This window comes from Solanum verrucosum, unplaced genomic scaffold (genome assembly GCF_900185275.1).
Source record: "Solanum verrucosum unplaced genomic scaffold, falcon-dt-bn FXZP01000107.1, whole genome shotgun sequence".
In the NCBI taxonomy this organism is placed as follows: domain Eukaryota; kingdom Viridiplantae; phylum Streptophyta; class Magnoliopsida; order Solanales; family Solanaceae; genus Solanum; species Solanum verrucosum.
Window position 1 is genome coordinate 725,580 of NW_026020273.1, and position 26,901 is coordinate 752,480.

The 26,901-nt window shown below is 35.4% G+C and overlaps 2 protein-coding genes across 7 annotated transcripts in view; one reads left to right on the top strand and one right to left on the bottom strand.

Moving 5' to 3' along the window:
* The first annotated feature begins 5,595 nt into the window (after nucleotides 1-5,595).
* On the top strand, nucleotides 5,596-7,547 carry LOC125833780 (serine/threonine-protein kinase STY13-like). Its single transcript, XM_049512959.1, has 5 exons — nucleotides 5,596-5,840; nucleotides 6,400-6,506; nucleotides 6,616-7,056; nucleotides 7,157-7,291; nucleotides 7,377-7,547. Exons 1-5 carry the CDS (start codon nucleotides 5,603-5,605, stop codon nucleotides 7,545-7,547), a joined length of 1,092 nt encoding a protein of 363 aa, XP_049368916.1. The 5' UTR covers nucleotides 5,596-5,602.
* Nucleotides 7,548-8,380: 833 nt separating this feature from the next.
* Nucleotides 8,381-26,901, bottom strand: part of LOC125833781 (ubiquitin-like-specific protease 1D) — a 36,241-nt gene continuing 17,720 nt past the window's right edge. For 4 of the 6 annotated variants that reach the window (XM_049512960.1, XM_049512963.1, XM_049512964.1 and 1 more), the window contains 6 exons: nucleotides 16,670-16,766; nucleotides 15,227-15,324; nucleotides 11,612-11,734; nucleotides 10,424-10,535; nucleotides 9,043-9,150; nucleotides 8,381-8,952 (listed from right to left, as the gene is read on the bottom strand). In XM_049512960.1, the coding sequence (XP_049368917.1) occupies nucleotides 8,851-8,952; nucleotides 9,043-9,150; nucleotides 10,424-10,535; nucleotides 11,612-11,734; nucleotides 15,227-15,324; nucleotides 16,670-16,766 (640 nt within the window). In that variant the 3' untranslated portion in view covers nucleotides 8,381-8,850. Of the gene's footprint in view, nucleotides 8,953-9,042; nucleotides 9,151-10,423; nucleotides 10,536-10,938; nucleotides 11,051-11,611; nucleotides 11,735-15,226; nucleotides 15,325-16,669; nucleotides 16,767-26,901 lie in introns of those variants that run through there. The other 2 variants (XM_049512961.1, XM_049512965.1) reach the window with 2 other exon arrangements.

The window sequence follows — 26,901 nt, forward strand, 5'->3', positions numbered from 1 at the left end:
ATCTTTAGCTACTACTAGTTAGAACTAAATTCTATTTTTCTATAAATTCTCAACACAATTCCTTTGGGACGATCTCAACCCTCAGTTGGGTTACTATATTATCGACGATCGTAGACACTTGAATTGGAAGTAGTGTTGTTGGTCACGATAAGCATCAATACGTTGCAACCACATCTCCTTATATCACTAAGGTTTTGCCCAATGCGAAGGGTAAATGTAATTTCTCCCTGTTATTCATTCTCTAGAGTGGTCGTGTTAGAAGCAACACTTGATAATTGTGGACTTCTTTATTTCAGTTTGTTGCGCTTAATACTAGCAACTCGACTTCACAGTATTCACAGTGTGTTCGCCTGAGATGGTTGAATTTATTCAATTTGGAATGCTTAATGATTATTGGACTGAATATTTTACAAAGCCAACCACTGACGTATTTGATGATGCACTAGACGTTGCTTTAGATCATGATGTTCTAGATGTTGCTGGCCAAATTCTCAAGAGAAGAAAGTGCACAAATCCTCATTTGACGAACTTGTTGGACTGCATTTTGAGTCTGTCCAAATTGGTGGTTTCGATTAACTACACTCGGAATGTGGATACACCATTGGGGTGTCAAATCGAGGAGACCAATTTAAGAAAATGTGTAGCTTGGGTCTTTGACATATCTGTTTATAGGGATAAAACTAGCTTGTTGGTTCCTTTAGCTAAAAAGGAATACATAGAAACAAAGGGCTATATTGCACCAAAAGGGAATACTAAGTTGCTAGTGACTGTTTTATCACATGTCTACAATGTTGAGATTGTGTTCTTTGAGTCACTTTGTCTCCTAAACAGTCTCCTTGTTATAGGTCAAATTTGGAGCACTGTAATGCTCGTTGGTAATGCTATAAGAGAACTGTCTACTCTTGCTTCTAACCATTGTTGGTAGTTAGTATAGCTTCCTTCATAGCTCCAATGAGACTCATCACAATGATATCATTTTTGTACTATTCGAACCTTGAGGACAAGGTTCTTATTGGGGTTGAAGGTATTGTTATGAATTGGCCTAGACCACTATTGGCGAAGAAGCCCAATACCATATTAAGTGGCTATGTGTGGGATCCGGGTTGATAAATAGTCTTTAGAGAGCAAAATATGCAAATTATGCTTATGCAAAAACTATGCTTCTCATCCCCTATTCTCTCTTATTTTCCTCATCCCTTCTTTTTTATAGTTAATGTTATTGTTCGTGTTTTTTTAATATTGTAATTGCTTATTTTCGTATGAATCAAAGCTTATTAGTTTGTTCTCTCTGCTGTTTGTTATTGAATTGAGAAAATCACTACAACCATTTTAGTGTTTGTTACATCTACTATTTCCATTGAAGAAAAAAAGTCGAAATGATTTCTGGTTGTTCACAATCTCCTCGGAGCTCGGAGTTGATTTTGGATTCTGTTGGGTTGGAATTAATTAAGTGGTGACTGATGGCGTTGAGGGAGAGTGGGAATCTGCTGGGTGGTCTGGTTGTTCACAATCTCGCCGGAAATTAGGGCTAGCGACGTTGTAAAGGTCGAGGTTTATTGGTGGAGTTGGTTTGGGGCTTTTTTTGTTATTGTTGACTCTCACTTATAGCTGCTGGTTGAAGCTTGTTGGAGATGGTGAGAACGGAAGTAATCTGATCGGAGAAGGTGTGGAGGAGGAGAAGAAGGCACTGAGGTTGTGTTTGGTTTAGGACTGAAATAGAGGGTCAATGCGGAAAATTATTTGAGTTCTTTTGTTGGTTTTGTTTGATTTTCAACTTATCAATGTAGGTTTTTTCAATTTATTTATCGTTTAGTCTGGATTTCATCTTCTATTTGTGTCTTTGTTTGATTTTGGGGTTTAGTCGATTACATTGATTTTGTTGATTTTTTTTTTTGAAATTCTGCTTTGTTTTGTGTCTAACGTTAGTGTAAGATCTTTTTGTAGTAGTGTTATGCCTTCAATGGTGTGTTTTATGATATCGATTAGATTATAGGATTCTAATAAAACGAATTTTCATGGTGATGAAGAAGAATACAATAAGATCAACCAATATTGAAGAAAAAAAGTAAGTGAAATGCACGATAAAGAGAGCAATGTAATGACAAGAAAAAATAGGGAAGAAAAATCCGGGGATAGATCAGATCGAAAAAAAAGCCAGAAAAACCTCAAATTTTGTCCAACAATGGTGTTAGATACAAATGAGAAGATGATGACTTTATAAAGCCCTAATGTGACTTTTAGACCCCTTTCCAAGGGTCTTACGCTCCTAATAGACGTGTATCACACGCTTTGTGATATAAGCTGCCACATAGAATGCCAAGTCAAAAATAATGTTTAAAATGTTGTGTTTCGATGGATTCAGGGGTTTAGATTAGGGGTGTACAAAATCGAACAAAAAATCGAACCAAACCGCAAACCGAGTCAACTTGAAAAAAAAATCCGACTAGTGGTTTGGTTTTGAAAAAAAAACCCGACTATATTTGGGTTGGTTTGGTTTTAACTAAAAAAAATCAACCCGACACCAAACCAACCTGACATTTTATATATAATTTTAAAATTTTATTTTATACATAAAAATATTTGCTTTGATATAATTTTTAAATATTTCTTATACTTTTTCATAGTTTTTATCTTTTAATATATTATTTCAAGTTTGAAACTTAGAATTATGAATGGGCCAATAAAGATTATAGTCCACAAATGTTGGTAATTATAATAAAGCTTAAATCAAAATCAAATTAATACTAATGCAAAAAGAAAATCAATTCAACACTAAGAATGACAATAATATTGAATATTTGTTCTTTAGTTTTACATTGATTTAGACAATTAAAATACATAATCTAATTTTAATTTCCTTTAATATCTAGTCATGTAACTAATACTTATTAAACTTAATTTTAGCATGATTTAGTACTTTTAAATTATGATCATTTTCATTATGACTTGTTAATTTGCAATATTTGTTTTACGCGATTTCATTATTATTATTTTTGTTGGATATTTTAGTGTCATTAATCATATCATATTGTGTTATATTTTTAAGAAACATCTTAAATAGTTATATTTTGGTAGGACTAAAGAAATATTTGAAGTACAAGTAAATTATATGTTTGTATGAATACTTTACCGGAAAAACCCAAAAATCCGAAAAATCCGAGGTTGAAAAACTTGAATTTTATTGGTTTGATTTGGTTTATAAATTTAAAAATCCGACACAAATGGTTTGGTTTGATATTTGAAAAACCCGAACTAACCCGGCCATGTACACCCCTAGTTTAGATGACAAAGGAATAAGTAGAAGGGTTTACAATACAAACTCATACAAGTACAAGGGTGGACCAAACCATTTTGCCTTTAAAATCTGATAAAATTTGTTTCTTTTATGGTGCTGCCGATGTCACATTCTCTCTCTTTATATATATATATATATATATATCTATATATAATAAGCCACAATGCAACTAAGCCACAATGCAACTATCATTGTAACTATCTTGTTAGCTTTCAACCAAAATGCTAACAAGATTTTTAGTTACATAATTATTATTTAGTTAAATAATAAATATGTCATTGTATGAGCTATTTATTACTTATTCCTTTTGAATTTGTTAATCTAATTTTGATCTGACACATAGTTTACGAAAGTAAATTAGATTTTGAGAAAAAACATTAAGTGATACTTGAAGTTGTTCCAGATTTTCAAAAAGACACCTTAACTTTGCGTGCGTCCTATTACCCCACAAAACATTCAAAATCACAATAAATACACATTTTTTACACAATATTTCCACTTTGGACAAAAATATCCTTCGAATGTGCAATTTCTTAAAAACAAAAAGTCGGATCCATTATTGATGTATTGAAGGATGCTTTGGTAATTTCCTATGATGAATTCGTTTTGTTTGTTTCTTTTAAATTTATTTTACTATACTAAATAATTGTATAAAATATTATGAATCACGATAATTAATTACTTAAATATTTAAAACATATAAAAATATATAAAAGATCTGATTGACTCTTCAAATTTTACCGGTGACACATAAATTGGGACAAATGAAATAATATATATTATTTGAAAATTTCTTAGAAAATACTATAAATTACAGTAATTAACAGCTAGAAATATTTCAAAGACAAAAAAAATTGATTGAATCTCAAATTTTTTTTAGTACTACATAAATTGAGAAAGAAGAAATGACCTTTATTATTTGAAAATGGCGTAAAAGTATTACAAATCATACAATAAGAATTAACAATTTAAAATTTTAAAAGACTTTAATGCTTTATACTTATTCTATTTCCACTTTGGACAAAAATATCCTCCCAATATGCATATTTTTTAAAACAAAAAGTGGGACCCATTATTGATGTATTGAAGGATGGTTTGGTAATTTTCCTATAATGAATTCGTTTTCTTTGTTGTTTAATTTTTTTTAAATAATTGTATAAAATATTATAAATCACAATAATTATTTACTTAAATATTCAAAAGATATAAAAATATGTAAAAGATCTGATTAACTCTTCAAATTTTATCGGTGACACATAAATTGAACAAATTAAATAATATATATTATTTGAAAATTACTTAGAAAGTACAATAATTTACAGTAATTAACAATAGAATATTTTAAAGACAAAAAAAATTGATTGAATCTCGAAATTTTATTAGTACCACATAAATTGAGAAAGAAGAAATAACCTTTATTTTTTCAAAATTGCGTAAAAGATATTACAAATCATACAACAATAATTAGCAATTTAGAATGTTAAAAGACATAAATTTTTTCTTACCATAGTTAACAATAATTACAAATTTAAACTATTTTAAATTAATATTAATGTTTGATTAACTCTTTAATTTTGTCTTTGTCACATAAATTGAAACAAAAAATGATACATATTGGGCCCGTGTTAGCACGGGCTCCGATGTCTAGTATATATATATACACGAAATCTTTGCTTTAGGTTTACAAATGCAAACACAACAGTTTTTTTTTTTTTTTTTTAATCTTTGTTTTAGGGCTTTTAACGGAAACACGACAGGGATTTTTTTTTCATGGCTGACTTTTAAATAAATATAGTAATAATATTTTTAAATGAAATCAAATTAAAAATCACTACTATGATTACAAAACTCTCACAATTTGTATTTACAGAAACTGTGAAAATTAAAATAACTATAAAAACGTTTTTCAAAAATAAAATAATTTTTAAAATTTAAATTTATAAAAAATGTTGTAAAAGTTCCAAAATTTAATTAATTATCACCTAACTTAAATAATAATTAACTAAATAGTCCTAAAAATAACGCATGTATTGATCCTAGGTTAGATTTTCTTACTTTTAATTATATATAGATATAGACAGATAACAAACAATTTAAATATAATTATGTAAATAATCTAATTAGAAAATCTCCATGTTAATTGTGTAAACCAAATACTATTATAATTAGAAAACATCCAAGTTTATTTTCCACAAGTTTCCCTTTTCCTTATCCTTTTCAAATTTGATTTTGATACCTATAAATATAGGCTATAGCACACCCCCTGAACCTGAAGGAACATTAACGTTTTCTTCTTTGTATTGTTCAATGGCGAAATCAAGAATTATAACAAAGACAGATTTGAAAAGAATGGATGAGCAACTTGAGAGGCATTTAGATAAACTATTTAGCAAGGGTTGTGACGAGTCCAAAAAGTTGGAAGTGACGAAGAAACAAGAATGGGAATTGGATCCTACGAAACTTAAAGTTAACGTCAATAATCTTATTGCTGAAGGGGCATACGGATCAGTTTACAAAGGTGTTTATAATGGACAACAAGTTGCAGGTATGTATTACCACTAATTCTACCATTAATCTTTTTTCTTATATTAGCTAGTTACTTGATTCTAATTAATGTCTGCGCTAAACCCTAATTAATAATGTAGCTACTTTTTTCTTTCTTTCTTATACTGCTAAACCCTATATATATATATATATATATATATATATATATATATACATAATAATCGCTTTGGCTATTTTTTTTAATCTCAACTAATCTAACTGTTTAACTACTATATATATTATTAGGGTTAGGTTTGTAAAGTTATCAAAGATTTAATTTTTACCGTCAAACTAATGAAAAAGGAAAAAAATATGACAAATTTGTAACTTTTACAGTGAAAAGGATATTATTTGAAATTGTTAAGCTGTCAACGATCTTTCAATTAACCCTAATAATATTAGTCTATATACGAAAAACCCTAGAATATACCATTTGATTCTTCCACGTCTGTAATGTTCATATACAGAAATTCATACATTTCCGATAGTTAATAATATATATGTTCACCTTTTTTTTTTTTACAATTCTTTCTGACATAATTTTTTTAATTAATTTTCAGTAAAAATACTTGATTTGAGCAATGAAAAGAGAAGGGATGTACTAACAAACGCTTTCACGCAAGAAGTTTCTATATGGTACAACCTACATCACGCAAACATCGCAAAGGTAATTAATTTTTGTTCATTTTGTTTTTTCTCACTTGATTTAACTTATTGCATACATTTAAATATATATGTTTTTCATGTCATCTAACAAGTGTCAAACCTTTCTTCAGTTAATCGGAGCTTCAAAAAGATTGCCCCAATTGATTAAACCCGAATCTACAAGTGGTAAACCATGGTTGAAAAAATGGATTAATGAGCTGACCAATCGCACCCGATGGTCGAGATATCGTTCATTAGAAAAACAACCATCACTGGAATATGGTATCGTGGTTGAATATGTCCCTGGAGGTACTCTCAGATCACACCTCTTAAAAAATCATATCAAAAAGTTGCCATTGAATTCTGTTATTCAACTAGCATTAGATGTTGCAAGAGGGTTGAGTTACCTTCATTCTAAGAAAATTGTTCACAGAGATGTAAAGACTAGTAATTTAGTTATGGACAAGGATGGAAGGGTCAAAATAATTGACTTTGGAGTTTCTCGAATTGAGGCTTCATGTCCTCTTGACATGACTGCCCAAATTGGCACCATCGGTTACATGGCTCCTGAGGTGACATATCTCATTCTGAATCTTTTTTTATTTACAAAAAGGAAAAAAATGAATTCTCTATTACTTATATTAATGTTGTTGTCTTATTTTGTATATGCAGGTACTTATTGGTCTACCATATGATCATAAATGTGATGTCTATAGTTTTGGAATTTGTTTGTGGGAGATATATTGTTGTTCAATTCCATATAATGGAAATATTCCTTCTTCTCACACAAGTCCATGTATTTACAAGGTATGTTTTCAAATTTTATGTTATATTCTTTATAGCTAACGTTAAAATAATATATCAATCACTAATATATTTCTTGAAATTTTAGAGTCTAAGGCCGGAAATACCAAACAAATGTCCAAGTGTTGTGGCCAATATAATGAAGCAATGTTGGCATGCAGACCCAAAAGAGAGGCCAGAAATGAAGGAGGTGGTGCTCATGTTGGAAGCCATTGACACATCTCAAGTTGCAGAAAAGGGTTGTTTTGGCTTTCATTAGTGATTAGACCGAAAGGATTAAAATGTACAATAGATTAACTTTGGTCATAGAAGCTTGTATAGATAGGTTTAGGACAATTCTTTTATTTTGTTTTATTTTTTGAGAAATCATTCTTTTGGTACATTTTGCATATCAAGATTCAAAAATCTTCTTTACTTTCTTAAATTTTATGCAAAGACAAGACAAGACAATCAAATTGAAACAGAAGTCGTAGATGCAATCTAGCAAAACACTACGGAGAGGGGATGGGATGGGATGGGGAGTGAGGGTTTGAAGGTGGGATGATCAAAGGGTGGAGGCTGGAATCGTTGGATGAATGGAGAGGGACAATGATCCTAGAAAAAATATTTTTGACCAACCAAATATGAAAATATTGAAAAAAACATTTTCTTTCATCCATACCAAACACACCCTACTTTGGACTCAAAAGTCCATTCATTATCGTTACATAGGCAAAAACACACTTCTATAGAATTGAAAGATCTATTAGATAATCAAATATCGGCTTTAGACTATCTCTGACCTTGAATAAAAAAAATTCAAGTACTTTTCTTGCATAATCCCAGATAAACCAACGTTTAGGAGGCTTGTTTGGGAAGTACAGAGCCCCTCCATCTTTTCTTCTGCAAATAATTCTAGAGGTGAAACATAGTCGCAGAACAAATTTTGAATATGAAAAAGACAAGTTCTATAGGATCCTAACTGAATTGGTTCATTTGATAAACTATCAAGCGGGAAGCAGCAGTAAAAACTGCTGCCTTAACCAAAAGGACGTGAAGAAGTTGTTTCTTCATTAAGCTAGAGCTTTCACTTATTTTGTTCGCTCCAATGCAAACATGTGAAACTGTTTTTAGCAGAAGGAAAACTGCCACAAATCGAGAGAGGGGGAGGGGGGAACTGGTGATCCATAGATACCTTCCATCTTTGAAATGGACATGGCTGCAGCTTCTGGTTTTAGGGGCTACTCGCTTCAGCAGATGGTCAATATCGATGCATCACCCAAATCTTCGGTTTTTTTCCCCTTGGTGATTGTTCAATTATGGTTTCTGTACAATGTATATATTTCCCAGGGAAGTCTAGTGTATTTCTCCTTCCCATTGGATGGGTCAATATCAGTTCTACTAAATCCTCTGCCTGTTTATGGTTGATGCGTGACTGACAACAGTATCCAACTTTACAGCTATGCAAGGCAGGCATGTCATGACCTTTGGTGATTAGCAGTTCCTAGTCTATGCTGAAAAACTGCTAGTGGATTTCTTTGAGCAAGAGTAGTTACCTGTACACAGTAGCAATCCCAAAAATATCAATCATTCTCACTCGCATTCTTGAATTCTTCCTCGAGTATTCTGTGGATTTTCATCCTCAAACAAGAGGCTTCTTCAGGTTTGAACCACCTTCTTCCAAACTGACAATAGGATCATTTTAAATCGACGACTGATGCAATTGTTCAACAACCAAAAATTGGAGAAAGCAATAAATAAAACAAAAGTTATACCATGGTGAAATCCTTCTTTTTAAGCCTTCTATGAACTTCGTCAATGAAACGCTCCATAAAGAAAAGAACAAACAGACCGCAGTCATACTCATTTCTTTGTTGTGGGACCTGTTACCAGAAAATTTCAAGGAAAGTGGTTTCCGTGAACTTGCAAACATAGTCACAATATATGTAGACAAGTTTGCTTCTATAGGTTTCATAAATTTCTCAAATGGAATATCCAGAACTGAGTCAATGTTTTAGACACCCTCCCCCAGTTGATTATAAGTTTTATTAGGATAACCTTTTAACCAAGAAAAAACATGAAAAGAGAGACGAAAAAAAAAAGGAAAAACAGAGCCAGTATGGTAAAATTTGGAACTTTATGACAGCCTAAGTCCATAAAACAGATGATCATCAAACTAAGCAACACCAATTGATGTTTTCCACTACTAGAGAAACCACTTCTTTTCACACAATCAGCAAATGGTATATACATCACTATAGCTGAAAAGAAACTGTTGAGAATACAATTAAATGATATAAGTGTGCTCTCTCTAATAGGTTTAAGCTTTTAGATGAAATTGTTGCACACTTCATCATGGTATTAGAGCATATAGAGGTCCTGAGATAGAATTCCACCACCACCCATATTAAAAAATATGAGATGGTCACACACTTCAGATGAAACTATCTACAAACTCCAAGCATGCCCCAGGTTATGAGAAAACAAATTGAGAATTTTACACAAATCCCAAGTGTTAAAGAGTTAGTTACATCCTATCCCTACTTTTTCAAATTACAAAAATCCCTTCAATTTGGTGGAATCCGGATACATCCCAAAACGTCCCGATTTCGGATACACCTCTCAACTATCCGATACGTTGCATCTCGGTTTTGGATAAAGTGATGTATCCGACTTCAAATTACAAAAATCCCTTAAATTTGGTGGAATCCAGATACATCCCAAACCGTCCCGATACATCGCGTTTCGGTTTCAGATACATCTCTCAACGTCCCGATACATCGCATCTCGATTTCGGATACATCACTCAACGTCCTGATACATCACTCAACATCCTGATACATCTCATACATCCCGATATATCGCGTAAAGTGATGTATCTGACTGATATATCACATAAAGTGATGTATCCAAGAATAGGAGAGAGTAAGAATTTTTGTAATTTTATCAAATGGTAGGAAATTTTAGAGAATATAGTAAAATAAGTTGTGTATTTAAGTAATTTTTCCAAGCAAATTCCCAAAACAAAAGCTCACATCCTATATCAGCCAAACCAAACTCCCTGTATCACAAGGTATTTGAATGGACAAGATAGCTTCTGGTATGAAAAGAATTCCAAAGACTGCTTCATGCCATAAGTTGCAAATGAAAGAATACCTGAATGATGTTTTCATCAATTCTTCGTGGAAGATTTTCCCATATTTTGTCTGAAATAGGAAGAGCTGGCACTTCTCCTTGTCTTAAGAATTTCCATTCTTCTACCAAAAATCTGCAGGAAAAGTCTCCAGGTTTAAGAGGCTTCCAGTTCAAAATGTTATCTTACCGCAAGTTTGAAGAGAAAATTAGTTATAATAGAGTAAGCCTCAAGATTGTAATATTCAGATTATGAAGCTACAATATTGTAAAATGACCAAAAAGCCGCAATCGAAAACATCCAAACAATAAATATATAACTTAAGTACGAAAACCTGAAAGAGACCAGACTTCTTAACCCTGTCAATTTCTCATTCAACAAGACAAAGTAGTAAGCAATATTGACTTTTCTGTTGAGGCATTCCAGATCTCAACAGCAAACTATTTTCTCCCTTAGGCATATTGAATGGAAATGAATTAGCACGGATATAGCCATGCAAGAATTCCCATTTGGTATTGGGGTCTTTCCCTCCTAACCTCCCAAGTGTCACTAATTTTACCATGCAAATTGATCAGCCTGATAAAGTTCCCATTTCTGTCCAGCACAAGTATGATAACAGAACTCTAATTTCTGCCCCTTTAGTTCTCAAGCTGTTACAATTCATGCTGTAATTAGTTATCATTTCTATATTGTAGCATATCATAAACAAGAACAATATAGCACAAGAAATTTTGAATGGTCAAGTTATAGCTTATACAATCCCTATGTTCAGAAATAATGTCAAAATGGTTCTGGCATATACAATTTTTTTTTTATGACAAGGGAAGCCCGCAACCGGTACCCTTTGGGTGCGCACAGGGCAAAAACCCCGCTCCTATGCAGTAACTCGCAAACCACACAAGAGAGGTAACCCGCACTAGGCACGCACAGACCCAGAAGGCAAACCGATTGCTTAGGCTGGCAAGGGGTTTCAAACTTGAAACCTCTAGCATGGAAGTCCCAAGCCCAAACCACTGGACCACCCCGCTGGCAAGGGGTTCTGGCATATGCATTATTATCATGACAACGGTGTAGTTATGGCAAATCAGAAACAAGATGTAGCTGCAGTCATTAATTATAACAACTCTGAATCAAAACTACAATTTACAAGAAATAAATTCTGTAGCATGGATGTCACGTTATTTAAAAGCCAACGACAGAGTTCAGCTTACTTTCTTATGGTAGCAAAAAGGGACTTGCTGCAGTGAAGCCCTAATGAATCCAAGTGAAGTAAAATTGGCCCCAGTTGATCTTCTTTATCTGGTATGCAAATTACAACCAGGCTCCAATGAAGACTACAAAGGAGAAGAACCAACACAAGGACATCAATAGCAACTCAACAGAAATAGTGCAAGAGGACAAAGAGTTATGTAAATGCACCAAAACTGACAAAAATAACTTGGAGTGAAGTCAATGAACTCCTAGGCCAACTACCAATAGAAAGGATATCTAAGTTTCATTTTTTTTTTAATTATTATTATTCCATTTTGTGAAAAAATTATGATCTCTTAGTTAGTCATTAACAAAAGATAGAAAAGGTAAATAAATCACCGGAATTTACCACTTGTATAGAGTTCTCTTTCTATCATCAATAAAACTATTATAACTCAACAAAAAAAGTAGTTCCCTATTCCCTATTCAGTGATCTCCTTATGTTGTTGGGGGTGGAAGGGGACATGAGCAATGACTTTGCTAACAAGGACTACCAGCTGAACTGGTCAATGTGGGTAGGCTGGTTGACCTGCGTATGTAGCACCTACATAGATTGAGATGTGACTGCTGACAAGTACAACCACCCAAGATAGAAACCTGGTAGGTGTGAAGTGGAGACTTTAAGTCGTGTGAGTGGGCAAGTAGAGATGATTTTAAGAATGAAATTTTCACCAGCCTGTCTGTCTTGATACAGAGTTCCTACCTAGGACAATCAGTTGATATGACGACGGAGAAGAACCGCCAGCACACCATACCATGTTTTGATAAAGGCTTTCTTGAGGCATGCTTAAACCTTTAAGCTAGGTGAAAGGATGTATTAAGTGGGTTCCACGCAGGGAAAGATGTATTAAGGCGGCAAGGTAATAACAGTGGTGCTTTATGGTGAATGCAGCCTATCGACTGATGAACCAGTCTAATCAGCAGATTGATAATTTGCGTTGGAAGCATATTTGGAGAACTAATATTCCACACAAAGTAGCTTGTTTAGAGTGGCTTTTGGCAAAGGAAGTTGTCCTCACACAGGACAATTTAATGAGAAGAAAGATCACAATGTGCTCCTTATGCTTTCTATGTGGAGTTAAGGCAGAGATAGTCAGTTAACCATCTATTCCTACATTGCTAGGTGACAGAATGGGGAATTTTCATTAATTTTAAAAGCATATCCTGGATTATGCCCGGGAAGATTACAGAAGCTCTATAGAGTTGGGAGGAAGCAGGATTAATGGCAAAGAACACGAGTAGATGGAGGATGGCCCCTGAATTTGGAAGGAAAGAAATTTAAGATGCTTTGAGGATACAGAGAACTGTTTTTTTCATCGGGTAAATATATTTTCAATTATATACATGGCCAAAATGCCATATACAAGGGGTAAAACAAAAGGTAAAGAATCTATAAAATGATACTATGCTCTACAAACTCCACCCAATCATTCTATACAACAAGGAACTTTATGTGAGCACCAAAAAAATACAAGGGAACGGAGACTGCTCCTCAACTGGGAGAAACTAGACTCTACTCCTTCAAAACCTCTACTATTTCTCTCTCCAAACATTTCACATTAACGCAAGTGGAACCACATTCCTAGCCCTTTCCTTCTGCTTCCGGTCCTCCAGCTAAACATCAACTCTCTCACAATTTTTGACATTGCCCACGGAGTTTAACCACCTAAAGACGTTCCCACCATAACTCATGGTTAGCCCGCAATGTATAAGAAGAAGATCCACATCCTCACCTGTCTTCTTACACATGTAACACCAACTGACGCAAACAACATTTTGCTTTCTAAGATTTTCTGCTATCAAAATCACCCTTCTTGCAGCTAGTCAAGTGAAAAAACACACCTTACATGGCACCTTTGGTATCCTTGTTGCATTACATGGAAAAACATTCTCCTCTCTAACCAATGGTTTCTCATAGAAGGACTTCACAGAGAACACGCCATCGTTCCCCAAGCCCCACCACCAATCGTCTGGTTCATCACCGGATTCAAGAACTTCCCAATCTTGAAATTCCCTTCTAAATCTCAAGTCCCAAAAAACCTCCACCGTGTGTCCCCTTAATATGTTGTATTGTCGAATTTCTTTGGTAAGATACTCCGTATCTCTGAAATTCATCTTTCAATAATATGTCTCCACACCATTTATGCCCCCAATAGTTTACTCTTCTTCCATCTCGGACCTTGACTGAGATATTTTCCAAAGCATAATCCCATTCCTCCATGATATTCCTCCACAAACCACAACCGAAACACAAAGTGGTATCTCTAAGTGAGACATTGATATTGTCCCTCACCCCTAACCGCAACAAAATCAAGCCCCTCAAGTAACCCCGCAAGACAGCTATATCCATCATCCTGCTTAAAGCTTCCATAACTAGAATAAACAGCATTGGTGACAGGAAATCTCACTGAAGAGATGCAAAAATAAATTCATTTCCTTTAATTTTCCTTAAGTTCCATTTGAAGCATAATGGAATCTAGGAATTTTCAGTTAACATGACCCTAGGCCTTTTCACGATCAAGTTTGCACAACACACCTACCACTCCTTGCTTTCTCCTTCAATCCACTACTTTGTTTCCCACCAACGCTGCATCTAGAATTTGTCTACCCTCCACAAAACATTCTGCGAAGTAGAGACAGTATCGTCTAACACCTTCTTAAGTTTAATAGAAATCACCTTAGAGATGATCTTATAGATGCTTGCCACTATACTAATAAGTCTATAGTCCTTCATGCTCGTAGCTCCTTCCCTTTGGGACGATGACAACGAATGAAGCAGTCATAGTTTTCTCGAATTCCCCTCTTTCATGAAACTCAACAATAGTATCCATCACATCAGTTTTAACTGTCTTCCAAATAGAAACCATCGAGTTCCGATGCTTTATCACCCGCAAAACAACCCACCACCCTTTTCATTTCCTCCTCAATTGCTCTTTCTAGCCACACGTCGGAGATATGATTTAGGTAATGGAACATGAAGATGTGTGAACAACCCTACATCAGCTGAATTCCTTGGGTGGGGTTGCACAAGGGTTCTTATTATGCTGGTGGTACTGTGGTATATACATAGTACTCCTGGAGAACCAAGAAACCTCCGAACAGCACTAACTGCTAAGTTTCCAAAAACATTGTTCAGCAACAGGATTTCTCTTCGACAATTACTATTTCCTTACTAACTGCATTGACTCAGTCTCACTTATGTTGCTCCCTCAACTAATTGGGGTTAAATGGTACAGTACGTGTCCTAAGAAAAGAACGAAATCAATATAATTACATGATTACAAAGAATGAATCACTCCAATTGATCCTAAATCATATGCATAAGAATTATAAGATCCTAATACAAACTGTTAAATTAGGTCTTGGGCCTAACTCACACCCCAAAAGCTAGCTCAAAGGCAGGAGGATTGCTCAAACCTTATAAGGAGTCCACCCATCTCATTAACCATTAACCATCAATGTGGGACTTTTGCCATTCTTCAACACAAACAAACCAAATAAAAAAGCTACAAATATAGCATACTTGAATTAAATCTTTGTAAATCAAACCATGGTAAAGGAACCACACAACTTACTCTTCATGTATGGGAAGAAATATATAGGCTTTCTCAAATATATTCACCCCTTTCCACCACCTTCTTAGTCTGACAAATGAAGCTTCCTTTTCATTCTGCTGTAGAGAATTAGGAATTGGATTCAGATTTACTGATATTCGAAAGATTGATACACTGCAAGAACTAGGAAAGAAAATATAGATAGTATCAAATAGTTCCTGAGTGTTCAGCATATATTCCATCAGAAAATCAAGTACAAATGGCATAGTCATCTGCAACTTTACATTATGTCTTCAAAGCATCCATACTGCATATGAAGACATAATTAACGAAATAAAAATGTGTTTTCTCTAAAGCTTAAGCACATTTCAACATGGTATCAGAATAGCAAATATCTTGGGTTCAAGTCTCACTGCAACACATTATCAAAAGATTTCCACGTGTTTGGCCCATGAAAAAAGAATGAGGTCCGCACATGAAAAGTTTGTTGAGAGATAATTAATTATGTAAAAGAGTGCTCTCTCCAACAGTTTGAGCATTTAGATGAGATGGTTGCATACTTCAACAAAGATAATATAAAGACAATAAATATTAGGAGAAAGACTAATACACCAACAATCAATCAGAGTTTAAGAGTCTAAGTACCTTTTACAGGGTCATTTTACCTTAAATATTCAATCTTTTTCAGAATAAATAAATAAAGACGAGGCTGATGCTCTCTTCTCCATGTTTTATTTGGAAAATGGGTAATGTTGTATTCCTCAGCATTAAGGAGATGCTGGGGACCTTCAAAAGAAGATACAGAAAACTGAATACTTACAGGGATCCTAATAATTCTACGAGCTGTTCTGAATCCTCTAAACCAATCTCTTTACACCATAAAAAGAGAGATACAAAACAATTCCTCTAACGCTCTCTTCGCCACATTTGCCCATTAAAAAGAAGCTTCAAACAAGACTCAGTACTTTTGAGATCCATCTACCAAGCTCAGTATTGATCTATAATCAAGTGACTCTCCCTATATCTGCTAAAAATCAGGTTTTGTGTAGGGCCGATCCAGCAACAGCTTAATCAGAAATGAACAAATGTACCAGCCTACCAAGCATACAACTTACATATTTACTTGGACAATATAATATTTGATATATTGAACAGGTTCAAGCAAAAACTTGAAAGAAAAAATTACTCATGCAATGTGTATTTCTAGGAAAGATGTAGTAATTTACATTAGTTCTGTTTTAATAAATATGATTTGAATAATATTTTCATTAATTAACAATTTGTTTACTTATTTAAATGTCGATTCACTTACAAAAGATCATGTGTACGCTATTGTTCACACACCACTAGTCGAGCTATACTTGGTAACCAAGTTCATGTAACATAGTTATTAATATGAAAATTAGAAAAGATAAGCTTAGTTAACTTGCATGAAATTTTTTTCTCTCAGAGGGAAGATAATACCTTGCTCAGTACAGCCTCTTTGAGCTTCTGGTAAAAATATGTATTGAAAAAGTGATACTCATCGACATCTGCATGAGGTTTTGTCTTCTGGAGGTACCTGACAACAAAACAATGCAATTAGGGTATAGCAGATAGAGAAAGTCGGTACAAATTTCATCTTGCTCCTACTAGCAACCAGTGTTATCAAAGGCAAAAAGCGCAAAAAAGCTCTAAGGTCCATGGGGGCTTTAAGCGCAAATAAAAAGTGGGTTTAATGAAAAAAAGGCGTAAAGGGAGAAAAAAATACAATATAAAGTGAAATATCAATTGTTTAGTGTCACTTCTTCATAAGAGGCTCATTGACAAGGAAAAGTTTGCCTTAGAACCTGGATGACGACACTGAAGCGCACATAAAGCGAGGCGAAACACTCAACACATAACACATTTTGAGCCTCGCTTCAAGGCTTAAGCGTGCCTTTGATAACACTGCTAGCAACACTATGGAAACTATTTGACCACCAATCTTTTAATTTACTGGTTACTAAAATAAGGTTGACACAGTTGGTGAGTTAAGGTTATGTTCCATTGATAGAGAAGTTCCGGCCGTAATGTAATATCACGCTAACATGAGGATTTATATGCCAGTTGACGTGACTTTTATCTTTGTGTGATTATTTAATGACTCCAATGGTCGAACCAATTGAAGAAAGATCATATGAGGGTAACAATATCAAGCAGAAGTTACCAAGACCTCAATAGTAGAAAGTATTTAAAAGAATTTTTTTTTACATACAATTGGTATTTGTTGTCACCTAATAGGAGGAGTTGCAAGCCAAGGTTGTTGGGCTTCAATTGGAAAACAAAAAGATCCTTTCTCGAGGGACCTTTGTGTGTGCGCACCAATCAAATTTTGTGATTACCATGAACGGTGAAGCAAGGTAATGGCACCACCAACTTTCGGTGGAGAAAGTTATCAAATATGGGCTGTTAGAATGCAGGCATATCGGGAAGCTTTAGATCTCTATGAGGCTGTAGAAAATGAATACGAGATTGCTCCCTTGCCAAACAATCCCACGATGGCACAGATTAAAGATCACCAGGAAAGAAAAATCAGGAAATCAAAGGCAAAGGAATGCTTATTTGCTGCAGTTTCATCCCTTGTCTTCACTCGTATCATGTCTCTGAAGTCAGCATAAGAGGTATGGGGTTATCTCAAGACTGAGTATGAAGGAGATGAAAGGATCTGAGGGATGCAAGTGTTGAATTTGGTATGTGAGTTTGAGCTGTAAAAGATGATGGAAAGTGAAACCATAAAGGAGTACTCTGATACAAGTTAGCAAAAGGAGAACTAATCGATAACTAATCGCTGATGTGGCAAATTCTGTTAACAAGTCCAGAAGTTAGCTAGAACAGTTAGCACTGTTAGATGGTTAAATTTTGTTATTACAGTAGCTATGGATTTTAACTGTTTTAGCAATCTCTAGAAGCCTATAAAAGGATTGTATTGGATCATTGACATTCATTCATTTGATTGATAATAAGATTGTTTTCTTTTCTCTATATTTCTCTCTTTAGCTGAATTCTCGATTTTAATCCCTGAACTAGCTGTTCATATTCCTCGAGATTACTCCTGCAATTTGTTTCTTCTCTGTAATTGTATCAATTGGTATCAGAGCAAGCAATCCTTAGCATTGATCTGATGACGCGCAGCAAAAGTCAAGAGGAAGCAGAGGACAAGCTTCACCAGATTCAGACCCAGTTACAGAAATTGATGGAAGGAATGTCTATTATGAACGATCGCAATGCACAGGCTGATAAGGAATTGCTAGAAATCAGGGAAGCAATTGGGTATTTGAGTCAGAAGGGGAAAGAAAAGGATCCAGCTAGGGCAGAATCTAATTCTAGTCGAGATTGTTTAGGAGAAACGCTGCAAGGAGCTCGATTCAATGATATGCATACTGGTAATGATCCTAACTACAACAGTACGTTTTTCAATCGTTACTCTAGATTAGAATTCCCTCGTTTTTCTGGTGATGAGTTAAGAAATTGGTTGTACAAAGTTGATCAATTCTTCTCCATGGATGAAATACCTTTTGAGCAGAGGGTGAAGGTGGCTTCTATCCACTTTGAAGGTGAAGCTATGGCATGGCACAGGTCCTACATTAGGTCTAGAAACTCGGTTTTAGATCCATCTTGGACTGAATTTGGGTTAGCATTGAATGAAAGGTTTGGAGAGGGTTTTGAAGATCCCATGGAAGCCCTAAAGAACTTACAACAAACCAGTAGTGTGAGGGAGTATCAGGCTGAGTTTGATAGGTTATTAACTGGACTTAATCTCTCCAATGAAAATGTCATTAGTTGTTTTTTGGGAGAGGGAGTTGAACAAGTCTATTAGAATACATGCTCCAAAAACTTTGTTCCAAGCCTATAAGGTAGCTAGGTTGCAAGAGGAGGTGTTTGAAGCTCAAGCTCAATCTTGGGGAATCAAATCTTTTCCTAAAGTCCAAGGTCCTATATTACCCACACCTGACCCTATTAAACCTTAGTATTCACAAAGAAATTCTTATTCCAATTCCACGTTCATGAAACCCCTTGAATCTGCACCTAATAGGATTAATAGATTCCCTAATAATGGTGTTACTAAAAGGCTATTGGCAGCAGAGATGGATGAAAGGAGATCCAAAGGGTTGTGTTTCTTTTGTGATGAAAAATATGTGAAGGGACATAACTGCAGGGGAAGGAAGCAACTGTATCTGGTCGAAGTAGTTGAGGAAGAAGAATTAAATGTTTAAGTAGAAGAGGAACAGATAGAAGAGGTGTGGGAGAAGACGGATGAATTTATGGCCATATCATTACAGGCTTTTACAGGGGTCACTGGTTATCAAACCATAAAAGTAATAGGATACCATGAAAAACAACCACCCCAAGTCTTGATTGATACTCGGAGCACTCACAACTTTATAGATAAACAAATGGCTGCAAAGTTGGGTTGTCAGACTAGCTCTATTCAGGAATAATCTATAAGTGTGGTTGATGGTAGAGAAGTGCAAAGCGCTGCTATTTGCAAGAATCTTCACTGGCTACTACAAGGCACCACATTCTCTTATGATTTTTTGCTTTTACCATTGGGAAATGTGGATATAGTCTTAGGAGTACAATGGTTGAATACATTGGGCAGAATTTTGTTTGATTTTAAACATAGGTCCATTGAGTTTGTTTACAAGGGAAAAAAACATGTATTAAGAGGGGCTAGCACTGGTCTGAAGTCTGTTAAAGCTAATACCTTAGCTAAGGAGGGGCAGTTGTTCATGTTGTCACATGTACCTCAGACAGTAGAAGTCTCGCAATGTCACAACATTCAAGCCATTCAAGGTGAGGGAATTTTGCCATCATTTGGAGTACTTATTTGAATTGCCAACTACATTACCACCTCACAGAGGTTCTTTTGATCATAGAATTCCCTTCATTGACAAAGTAAATCATGTTAACAAGAGACCCTATAGGTATCCGGGAATTAAAAAAGATGTCATTGAAAAATCAGTACAAGAGATGCTGGATCAAGGTGTGGTGCAACATAGTACTAGCCCTTATGCTTCTCCAGTAGTGTTAGTTGGTAAGAAAGATGGAAGTTGGAGACTCTGTGTTGATTACAGAGATTTGAATCTGATGACAATTAAGGATAAGTTTCTGACACCTATCATTGAAGACTTATTGGATGAGTTAGGTGGAGCTGTGATTTTTTCTAAAATTGATCTCAGGGCAGGTTATCATCAATTAAGAATGGCTGAAGAGGATGCTTACAAAACAACTTTTGAAACTCATGAAGGTCACTATGAATTTTTGGTTATGCCCTTTGGCTTAACCAATGCACCTTCATCATTTCAGAGTTTGATGAATGAATGCAGTCTTTAAATCATTGTTGAGGAAATCAGTATTGGTATTCTTTGATGATATTCTGATTTATAGCAATGATATTAATGCTCATTTAGTTTACGTGGAAGTTGTATTTGATTTGATGAAACAATATCAGTTGTATGCAAAGATGTCAAAGTGAGCTTTTGCAGTGGATAAGGTGGAATATCTAGGGCATTTTATTAGTGCTGAGGGGGTGTCAACTGATCCCAAAAATATTACGGCTGTGCAACATTGGCCAATACCAACTAATATCAAACTATTGAGAGGATTCTTGGGGATTGCAGGATACTACAGGAGATTCATCCAAGGATTTGGAAGCATATGTAGACCATTGCATGACTTATAAAAGAAGGAAGGGTTTGTGTGGACAGGTGATGCGACTACAGCTTTTGAGACACTGAAACAAGCTTTGATTTCTGCCCCAGTACTTGCTATGCCAGATTTTTCCTTGTAGTGAAGACAGATGCTAGTGGTAGAGGTATTGGAGCTGTGCTAATGCAACAGGGACACCCTATTGCCTATATTAGTAAATCCTTGGCACCAAGGCACCAGGCCTTGTCAGTGTATGATAAGGAGTTATTGGCACTTATTTTTGTTGTCACTAAGTGGTCTCACTACCTGTTGGGCAGATCCTTTGTGGTGAGGAGAGATCAAAAGGCTTTGAAACATTTACTCAACCAACATATGCATACAGACTTTCAGGTGGCTGGCATAACAAAGTTGATGGCTTTTGATTTTTCCATAGAGTACAAGAAGGGCTCTGGGAATAAGGCTGTTGATGCCTTATCCAGGAAGCCTGATGCTGAGCTATTAGCTATTTCACTTCTTACTCCTAACGATACGTTGTACCAACAGATCAAGGACACTTGGACACAAGATGCTACATTGCGAGAGTTGATTGTTAAGTTGCAGGTTCAACCTTTCAAGTACTTTACTTGGTGCAATGACCAACTCAGATGGAAGGGTAGACTAGTAGTTGGACATGATACGCAGTTGAGGAATACCATCATTACACTATGGCACTCTACTCCTCAAGGTGGGCATTCTGGAATGGATGCAACTATTCGAAGAATTCAATCATTATTTTATTGGAAGTCTCTTGTTCAGGATATTAGAAACTTTATCCATAAGTGTGATGTTTGCCAACGGCACAAGTATGATGTTGCTACTTACCCAGGGTTGTTACAACCTCTGCCCATTCCTGAAGGGGTGTGGACTGATGTGTGTCTTGATTTTATTGAAGGTCTCCCTAAAGCTAAGGGCAAGGATGTAATATTAGTGGTTGTGGATCGGCTTAGTAAATATGGCCATTTCATGAGCTTGCAGCATCCTTATACTGCCCAAGATGTAGCTCAGTGTTACTTAGATCACGTCTTTAAACTCCATGGTATGCCTGTTACCTTGATGAGTGATAGGGATCTTGTTTTCCTCAGCTCATTTTGGAAGGAGTTGTTCACTCTACAAGGAGTTCAATTGCAACGATCTACTGCATATCACCCCAGACTAATGGGCAAACTGAAGTACTGAACAGAACTTTGGAAACCTATTTGAGGTGTTTTTGCTCAAACAAACTTCTGTTTATGCCCTCCTATCTACCACTTGCAGAGTGGTGGTATAATACCACTTATCACACTGCTATCAGATGCACGCCCTTTGAAGTTCCTTATGGTCTGTTAGAATATGAATAGGTTTATACAATCCTATTAGAATAGGAATAGGTTTATACAATCCTATAAGAATAGGAATAGGTTTATACAATCCTATAAGAATAGGAATAGGTTTATACAATCCTATTAGAATAGGAATAGGAATAGAAATAGAAATAGAAATAGAAATAGGAATACTAAATAGTATCCTACTTGGTAAAGGATTGTATTCTAGGGTCTATAAATAGGGTCTCAATGTAATAATGTAGACACGACAACAATTCAATAATATTCTTTTCCTATATTTCTCACATGGTATCAGAGCCTCTACGAACTTGGTAGAGAATTAAAGAGCTTCCGCTGCCGGCGGGTGGCACCCATATATGTTACCCGTCTGGCCAATGATTATGTTAGCAAAAGTTGGGTCACCATGCATCATTCTAGTGACTACTTTCTTATATCTAATTTGTGTAGCACCGTGCCATTATTCCGGTGACTGCTTTTTCATATTTAATTTGTGCAGCACCGTGCCATCATTCTGGTGACTACTTTTTTCATATCTAGTTTGTGTAGCACTGTGCCATCATTCCAGTGACTCCTTTTTCATATATAATTTGTGTAGCACCGTGCCATCCTTCCGGTGACTACCTTTTTTTGCATATCTGATTTGTGTAGCACCGTGCATCTCTCCGGACTACTTTTCATATTTAATTTGTGTAGTACCGCGGATTTTTCCGAACTATTTCTCATATCTGAGTAGCATAGCATCATGTGTCTTTTCAGTGACTCCTCAGATTTGATTTGCATAGTTTCATTCGTCTTTCCGGTGACTCCTTAAATCTGATTTGCATAGGGTTGTGCCATCATTCCAACCCTGCCCGTATAATTTTTCTTTTTCAGTAGGGTCGTGCCATCATTCCGACCCTACCCATATTATTTTTCTTTTTCAGTAAGGTCGTGCCATCATTCCGACCCTACCCATATTATTTCTCTTTTTCAATGGGGTCGTTCCATCAATTTGAACTATCCTATATAATTTCTATTTTCTAGTTGGGTCGTGACATCATTCCAACCCTACCCATATAATTTGATTTCTTAGATTGTGACCACTTTTATCCATCAAATCTAATACTCCGGCATATGAGCATGTTTCGGGCAGTTTTTCAGTGACTTATTTAATATCGACTGTCTATTGATTCCAACATGAACCATGTACTTTATACTAGATTTTGAGCACTTACAATGTTCGCTGCATTGTGAAAAAGTCTATATGGAGCAACCACCTAATTTTGTTGCTCAGGGGGAGTTTAGTAGCCTTGTATGTTGATTACATAAGTCACTCTATGGTCTGAAACAGTTTTTGCAAGCTTGGTTTGGGAAGTTCCAACACTGTAATTTTATCACTCTGTGTTTTATCGGCATTATGCATCAAATTCAGTATTTCATGAGAAGATCAAGCACATTGAAATTTATTGTCAATTTTGTGAAGTCGAGTGATCAACTCGCAGATGTCTCACCAAGCCCCTCATCGGTCCTCGTGTTAATTACATTTGTAACAAGCTAGGTACATGAATTGTATGCACTAGCTTGAGGGGGAGTGTTAGAATATGAATAGGTTTATACAATCCTATTAGAATAGGAATAGGTTTATACAATCCTATAAGAATAGGAATAGGTTTATACAATCCTATAAGAATAGGAATAGGTTTATACAATCCTATTAGAATAGGAATAGGAATAGAAATAGAAATAGAAATAGAAATAGGAATACTAAATAGTATCCTACTTGGTAAAGGATTGTATTCTAGGGTCTATAAATAGGGTCTCAATGTAATAATGTAGACACGACAACAATTCAATAATATTCTTTTCCTATATTTCTCACATGGTCAAAAACCACCTATTCATCTCCCTTATTTGGTTGGAGAAGCTGCTAACGAGATGTTGACAGGTCCTTGGAAGCAAGAGAGGCAATTATTGAGTTGCTTAAGTTTCACATCAGTCGGGCACAACAAAGGATGAAGGACTTGGCTAACAAACATAGATCAGACAGGGTATTTGCAGTTGGTGACTGGGTGTATTTGAAGCTGCAACCTTATAGACAAGTTTCAGTGGCTGCTCGACCTTTCAACAAGCTAGCAGCAAAGTATTATGGCCCCTATATCATTGATGCACGGGTTGGTGCAATGGCCTATAAATTGTTGCTTCCTGTTGATGTGTTGATCCATCCCATTTTTCATGTTTCTCAGCTCAAGAGATACCATGAGGTGCCTCGGGACATTTCTCATCCTCCAGTCCTACAGCTTTCCAATCCGTACTGTCCGACGCCTGAAGCTATACTTGAGAGGAGGTTGGTGAAGAAGGGTAACAAAGCCGTGTGTCAAGTGCTTGTCCAGTGGTTAGGTTTGGAAGCTGATCAGGCAACTTGGGAATATCTTTCTGAATTGCAGCATAGATTTCCCTCTTTTCAGCCTTGAGGACAAGTCTGTTCTTTACGGAGGGGTATTGATACAAGTTAGCAAAAGGAGAACTAATCGATAACTAGCAAATTCTGTTAACAAGTCCAGAAGTTAGTTAGAACAGTTAGCACTGTTAGATGGTTAAATTATGTTATTACTGTAGCTGTGGATTTTATGGTTAAATTATGTTATTACTGTAGCTATGGATTTTAACTGTTTTAGCAATCTCTAGGAGCCTATAAAAGGATTGTATTAGATTATTGACATTCATTCATTTGATTGATAATAAGATTGTTTTCTTCTCTCTATATTTCTCTCTTTAGCTGAATTCTCGGTTTTAATCCCTGAACTAGCTGTTCATATTCCTCGAGATTACTCCTGGAATTTGTTTCTTCTCTGTAATTCTCTGTAATTGTATCATACTCTGACAGACTTCTTAACATAGCAAATCACGTCAGATTGTTGGGTTCCACTTTTAACGATTCAAGGATCATTGAGAAAATCCTTGTAACGATACGTGGAAGATTTGAGGCGACCATTACAATTTTAAGAAATACTAAAAACTTGTCCAATATTACACTAACAGAGCTCTTAAGTGCCTTTCAAGCACAAGAGCAATGGCGTGTTATGAGACAAGAAGGAGCGGTCGAAGGAGCCTTACCAACCAAGCATCAAGATGATGGATGATATAAGAAAAAGAAGAACAAGAAGTACCAACCAACAGATGGAGACGGTGCAGCACGCAACAACAAAAACAAAACAGGTAGTTTCAAAGGAAACTACCCTCCCTGTAAGCATTGTGGCAAGATCGGACACGCACCTTTCAAGTGTTGGAGAAGGCCTGATGCTAAGTGCAGTTTGTGCAATCAGTTTTGGCATGAAGCAATCATTTGTAAGAACAAAACTCAGCAGTAGGATGTAGATGCTCGAGTTGTTAATGAATAGGAGAAGAATCAACTCTTTGTTGCATCATGTTTTGCAAGCAATGTTTCAAGCGAGTCGTGGTTGATTGACAACGGATGCACAAATCACATGGCTAATGATAAAGAACTCTTCAATGAATTGAAGCCTACTCGAGTTGCAAAGATTAAAATAGGCCATGGTGGTCACATTCCAGCAAAAGGAATAGGAACTATTGGAGTTGAGACACAAGCAGGTACAAAAACAATAGCAGATGTTCTTTATGTACCTGGCTTAGACCAGAACTTATTAAGTGTAGGTCAACTGTTAGAAAAAGGTTTCAAACTTCATTTTGAAGATAAATATTGCTTGATCAAGGATTCCTCAGGCCAGGACTTGTTCAAAGTCAAAATGAGAGGAAAAAGTTTCTCATTAGATCCATTTGGGGATGAGCAGATGTTGTATTCAGCAAAAGCAAATTCCTAACAGGTAGTGTGGTAAAATAGTCATGTCAATCATTAATACACTTGTCAAGTCTAAATGTGACGAGTAAAAGTGAACGGAGGGGTACTTTCAAGATTTAATGATTTACTTCTCAAATTTCTACTATTTTTAATTTTCAGTCTTTATTCTTTAATCTTCATACTTTCACTTTCACTTTATCTTCTTATTATTTGATATAACTGGCTAAATTCTTATCAAGAGGTGATTACAAATTTAGGTAGTTTTGAAACCAACGCTCAAGACCTAAATGAGTTATGATATGTTTGTCATGTAATGGAAAAATTGAGATGCTATTATGTAGATTAAACATATCAAAGGTGTTGGTGCGTCATGTGATTGAAAGGCAAGAATAAAGATTGAGGCAAGTTGAGGACAAATATTTTTTGTGGCCTTCTCTCCAAATGCATGATTTCAAAATATGATTTAAAATGTTGATTTGTGCTCGTGATACCATGAGTTTTGATTAACTACTGTTATATGCACTATCTTGATTCCATATGAAGTGTTAAAGACTTATTTTGCATTATGAATTGAAATATGAAGTAATGCCTATGTTGCATGTATTTTGTTTTCAAGAATGATCCTACAATATGAATGTGAACATTATGATGACTATGATCTCCATATGATTTTGATACAAAGTCCATCACATATTTGCACCTAATCTATATATCGGAATGTATAAGTGTATAGTGAGGCCTTGAATGACAAGAATATTAGTTGAGGTTAATGGTGTGACATTTGGAATATTTTTATGAAAACTAGCCCAATAGTGTCATATTGTGTATGAAATGCTTTTGGAGTTGCTATAAATAACGGAGAAGAGTAA

Coding starts and splice junctions, on each gene's coding strand:
- LOC125833780 (XM_049512959.1), top strand. CDS start 5,603: ATGGCGAAATCAAGAATTATAACAAAGACAGATTTGAAAAGAATGGAT. Junction 5,841..6,399: donor TAATGGACAACAAGTTGCAG/GTATGTATTACC, acceptor ATTAATTTTCAG/TAAAAATACTTGATTTGAGC. Junction 7,292..7,376: donor CAAGTCCATGTATTTACAAG/GTATGTTTTCAA, acceptor TTGAAATTTTAG/AGTCTAAGGCCGGAAATACC.